This window comes from Rhagoletis pomonella, unplaced genomic scaffold, assembly GCF_013731165.1.
Source record: "Rhagoletis pomonella isolate Grant_MI unplaced genomic scaffold, Rhpom_1.0 Rhpom_scaffold_00001, whole genome shotgun sequence".
Lineage (NCBI taxonomy): Eukaryota > Metazoa > Arthropoda > Insecta > Diptera > Tephritidae > Rhagoletis > Rhagoletis pomonella.
This window is the reverse complement of record NW_023458555.1, coordinates 111,240,681-111,246,259: the sequence shown is the minus strand read 5'-3', so window position 1 is coordinate 111,246,259 and position 5,579 is coordinate 111,240,681. Positions and strand designations below refer to the sequence as shown.

The 5,579-nt window shown below is 42.7% G+C and overlaps 1 protein-coding gene across 5 annotated transcripts in view; it reads left to right on the top strand.

Annotated features, from left to right (window-relative positions):
- The first annotated feature begins 509 nt into the window (after window positions 1–509).
- LOC118749737 (splicing factor 3A subunit 1) overlaps window positions 510–5,579 on the top strand; it is a 147,724-nt gene continuing 142,654 nt past the window's right edge. For 4 of the 5 annotated variants that reach the window (XM_036484523.1, XM_036484516.1, XM_036484539.1 and 1 more), the window contains exons 1-7: window positions 626–867; window positions 986–1,150; window positions 1,207–1,384; window positions 1,445–1,770; window positions 1,825–2,666; window positions 2,982–3,246; window positions 3,300–3,496. In XM_036484523.1, the coding sequence (XP_036340416.1) occupies window positions 750–867; window positions 986–1,150; window positions 1,207–1,384; window positions 1,445–1,770; window positions 1,825–2,666; window positions 2,982–3,246; window positions 3,300–3,496 (2,091 nt within the window). In that variant the 5' untranslated portion in view covers window positions 626–749. The other variant, XM_036484529.1, reaches the window with a different exon arrangement.

Here is a 5,579-nt window from a genome sequence, read left to right as displayed (position 1 = left end):
TTTTGCAACCTCGCAGCAGGGTTGCATTATGGCAATACTAATCACATTTTTTTTATTTATTGGGCACGTTTTTTGTATTTGCATTTAATTTGAGCGCAATATCTGATGAAAAGAAACAAATCAAGGAAAAGAAATAACAAATATTAGGAATTGGTAATTAAGTTAAATAATTAAAATTTTTCAGAAACAAAATCGAAAGGCGATATATAGGCTGCGTTTCTTTATACATTCCGGATAATCCCATTTCACAGCCGGAACAAACAGAATACGTTTGAAATATACGTTAGCATATCATCAGGAATATTCTAAAGAATAAGTAAACAAAAAAGTTTATTCCAAATGTTCAGAATGTAGACGTCTACATTTTCAGACACAATTTGGAACGAACTGTGAACACCCCAACTATTTGGAACGAAATGTGAACACCCCAAATTTATTTGTACACCATAGTAAATTTTTCCACCCCGTCTCACCCCGGAGAAAAAAGTTACCGATTGGCACAGGCCCTAAATTAAACTTGGTATCGGGTTTTATTCGAGTACTTATATTGATAATTTCTCAGTACTGGGTTCTAAAGTATCGATGCCAGAATTACTTGGCTGCTAACGAAATGTATCGAGTATGTACTTGTATTTACTCGTATCTTTTCAATCCTACTCGTATCTTTTCATTTGTAATTTTTAGAAATCCCCTTAATTAGACGGAGCATATCAAAATTGTATTAAAAAAATAAATACTTCGATAGTATCATGCCTTCGTTAGAAGCTCCAAATAATGGAGCGGATTCGTCTACCCAAGGCGACGACCACTCAAAGCCAATGAGTGGGCCAATAATTGGAATAATTTATCCTCCTCCGGAGGTAAGAAGTATCCTTTTTAACTACGCCTTTTCTATATGGCTTTTGACGTTACTTTTACGTTACGATGTTTTTTAAGCTGATGTTATCAATGTTTAGCTAGAGGTTTTCTTTAACGAAATTTGTAGATATTGTTGACAAAACGGCTAGTTTTGTTGCTAGAAATGGGCCTGAATTTGAAGCAAGAATTCGCCAAAATGAGTTGGGTAATGCCAAATTTAATTTTTTAAGCGCAGGGGATCCATATCATGCCTACTATAGACATAAAGTAAATGAATTTCGGGAAGGAAAGGGTAAGATAGTTGCATCATGACAATATAACAGCGGTATTTATCTACCATAAATATAGATGCTACTGGGGGTCCGAGTGTTGTCACAGGAATAAAACAATTATCTGTTACCAGCGCTGCGCAGCAAAAGCAACAGGAACTTTTGAAACAAGTTTCGGAACAGCAATTTGTGCCAAGGGATCCTCCTACCGATTTTGAGTTCATTGCAGATCCCCCATCTATTTCAGCTTTAGATTTGTACGTTGTTTATTTATGTTTAACTATAATTTGGTAATTAATATATATTTGTATGTATAGGGACATTGTTAAGCTAACAGCTCAGTTTGTAGCTCGTAATGGTCGACAATTTCTGACAAACTTGATGAACCGCGAACAGCGTAATTTCCAATTTGACTTTTTACGACCTCAGCACTCTTTGTTCCAATATTTCACTAAGCTATTAGAACAATACACCAAAATATTAATTCCGCCAAAAGATCTCTTAAATAAACTACGTTCAGAATGCGCGGATGGTCGATCTAGTATTAATTTAGTTTTGGATCAAGTAAAATATCGAGCAAATTGGCAGAAACATCAGGAAGCGCAGCGCCGTCGGGAAGAAGAGAAAGTTGAGAAAGAAAGAGGTAATTACTAAAATATTACTTTGGACATTTTTGTTATATATTTGTTATATGCAGTGGCTTACGCCCAAATCGACTGGCATGATTTTGTGGTTGTCGAAACTGTAGACTACCAACCTTTCGAAACGGGTAACTTTCCACCACCAACTACACCTGAAGAAGTTGGGGCTCGTGTACTAATGGAGGAGCGCTTGATGGAAGAAGATGGAGACATTGAAATGCAGATTGAATCAGATGAAGAGGATGGCCTAGATGAATCTTCTGTCGTTAAACTGTCGCAAATGGAAAATCGTACTGGCATACAAATGAAAGGTTTCTCCTTTAATCACCAGCCGACAAATGCCAAGAAGGATAATAACCAAGTCCAAGATATGGATGAGGCCAGCAGTGATGAAGATACGCCTTCAAACTCTAAGACTCAACCTCCAGTTACACCACTACTGCCACCAACACATGATAAGGTAGTTGTTAAAAAATACGATCCGAAAACAAGTCAACAGAAGCAGCCAAAACAAGGTGTTGCCGATGAATATCTAATTTCTCCAATAACAGGGGAAAAAATACCAGCTTCAAAAGTTGCCGAACATATGCGAATCGGTTTATTGGATCCACGTTGGGTTGAGCAGCGTGATAAGCACACTGTTGAAAAAATTAATCAAGACACAGTATACGCCGCTGGTACCGCCATTGAAGCAAGTTTAAAACAGTTGGCAGAGCGTCGCACAGATATTTTCGGTGTGGGCGATGAGGAGACAGTAATTGGTAAAAAATTGGGAGAAGAAGAAACTAAAAAAGACGATCGGGTCACTTGGGATGGTCATACATCAAGTGTGGAGGCAGCAACGCGGGCAGCTCGAGCTAATATAACTTTGGAGGACCAGATTCATCAAATTCATAAAGTATGTTTCTGTTTGAAATTAATGCCGAAACAAGTCGTCCATTTACCAAAAAATAAATCATAAATCAAAAAATTAATTTTTCAGAAGCGTTTACAGTATTAAATTTGTTCTCAAAGTGCACAAATATATGGATATTTTCCTTTTGGCCAAAGCTTCACAAGTATATAGAACAAAAATCGTATGCAATGTGAAGCATGATATAATGATTATATATTTTATATATTTGAAAAAAAATTATATTTTTTGAGTTGAGAAATCTTTTAGTAATTGTGCGATGTGTACTTTGTAATAATGCAATCACAAATCCTCATACAGGTAAAGGGACTATTACCAGATGAAGAAAAAGAAAAAATCGGTCCGAAACCAGTGGGCAACAAAACTATTTTGTCGGCGCCCCCTTTGTCACCTCAGACAGCTTCGAAGGGACATGTTCAAGTTTCACATCACTCGCTTTCTCATCTTCATCCACCACAACAACAATCACAACAGCAAACGCACCCTCCACCATCTTCCCATAATTTATCCCCTACGGCAACACCAGTCATGATAATGCCAATAAGACCACCACCACCAATGATGCGTATGAAATTAATCCGATATATTTGAAAAAATACTTATTTAAAAATTTTTCAGCACCACCATTCCCAGTTGGTGGCTACATGACTCCTTTACAGACGGCTGGACCACCCCAAATGACACCAGGATCGAATGTGGTAGAACAATCAATATTGTCTATTCCTCCAATACCAGTGGATGAGGAACCACCAAATAAGAAAATGCGTTCGGAAGATAATCTGATACCCGAAGAAGAATTTATAGCAAAACATAAGGTATGTTTAACACACTCTCAGTATGAATATGTCTCATCTATTGTTTTTTTTTAAATACCTTAGCAATTTTTATTTTATTTTTTTTCGTAGGAGAGGGAAATGCTTTTTGCACTGGCCGGGGGCGTTAGTCTCTATACTTCCGTCCCCGAGTGTGGGTCTCCCACCGAAGCGTGTTGGGCTACCCACTAAAACCCAAACTCCCACCGCCAGCGCAAGAATCCCGCATCTGGACAGCAATTCTGCTTGTCTTCAAATGCAGGAGCGCGCTGCTAGAGCCTCGGGGCTGCTCTTTTGCAGGGGTGTTTCATTCGGGTGTCCTCAGTAGACAGCCGTCCTCTCGTTTGCAGCGGAGTTCGAATTTCACGTATATCGCAACTGCTTCCCACTTGTCTGCACTGGAGATCATTACCCCAATTATGTTGTTTGGAGTTATGTCTCCGCGTCTTTCTTCCAACTTTCTGCGCGAAATCAAGAAGTGTTCGCAGGTGAAGAGTGTATGGTACACGTTTTCTTCGACGTCTCCACAGCAGTACCAGAACGGTCAGTCCACCCTTCCCATTCTATGAAGATGTTCTCGGAAGTAACCATGACCGGCGAGGAATTGCGTCAGGTAAAAATCGACTTCCCCATGCGGTCTGTTCAACCATGTTTCAAGGTCAGCTATCAGGGAGTGCGCCCATCGAGCTTTTGTGCTCGCGTTCCATTTTTGTTGCCACTGCTGGATCAGTTGCTCGCGCGCCCTTGCCGCGGCAGCTGCTCGACCTATCCCGGCACTGAGATTGTAAATCTCTGTGCGCTCGTAAGCAAGTAGCTCAATTGGCATGACGCCAGAAATAACTAGAACCGCGTCCGCGGACACAGTACGGTATGAAGAAGCAATGCGTAGTGCCCCTCTGCGCTGGACCGAAGACATTTGAATCCGGTATTTTTTGACTTTCAATGCGTCGGCCCATATTTCTGCCCCGTACAGGAGCACCGACTGGACTGGTGTCATCAGAAGCTTCCTGCGGCATGGCTTCGGGCCGCCCACGTTCGCCATCAGCCGGCTTAGAGCCACGGTGCTCTGCGCAGATTTTTCACATACTTCATGGATGTGTTCCCAGAATGTGAGTTTGCTGTCAAGCTTCACCCCTAGGTATTTTGGTGTCCTAAAAGTTGTCACGACTTGAGGTCCGACCCTCATATTTACAATTGTTGGGATCCGTTTCCTGGTAAGGAGCACGATATTGTTTTTGTAGCGGCTACAACAACCCCGCCCAAATCGCCTTATATCTCAGTCGTTGTCGTCGAGTTCCACTAACGGCAGCCCTAGGAAGCGTGCAGCCTCTATCGGGTCGGTCCACAGGGACAAAGCCGTTAGGGCTGTCGGGTTTTCCGGGCAGGCGAAGAGATGTTTCGAGTCATGCGGGGTCTCTCCGCATGCCGGACACATTTGGCACATCCTCATTCAATCTGTTCAGGTATGAGTTTAACCTGCTGCAGTAGCCAGAGCGAAGTCGGGCTATTGTTGTTCGTGTCTCCCGAGGCAGATGAATCTCCGTCTCGTGTATGTCCGGTGGTTGTGCGCCCAGAACGGCATTCACAGGTCTGGAGTCTACATAACTCGAGACTGACTCCCTGTGAATGCCGTTCAGGTCCTGTCGATATGCTGACTGGTCCAGAGGTTGTTTAATGAACCTCTGGACTTCGTCCGTCAGTTCGTAGAGATGCCTCCTAACGTGCCTGGGCGAGGCCTCTGCTGCAAGCAGGTGCCCATTCGGGTGACCACGTGTATCCCTCCGGACAAGGAACTTCTTGCAGAGCATGGTGGTATGCTCCTTGACAGGGAGCAATTTCGCCTCGTCGTGTAGGTGGCGTTCAGGCGACATCAGGAGGCATCCAGTCGCTTGGCTGAGTGCGGTGTGCGGCGAGAAAGTTCGGAGAGATACCCGTTTACTTTTGAACACAGGTCATCAATTCCATTCCCAGTCGCCATGATCGAGCAATCGTCGGCGTAAGAGACAATCGAGACTCCCTCTGGTGGTTGAGGAAGCTTTGAAATGTAAAAGTTAAACAGTAGCGGGGAAAGGACACTACCCTGTGG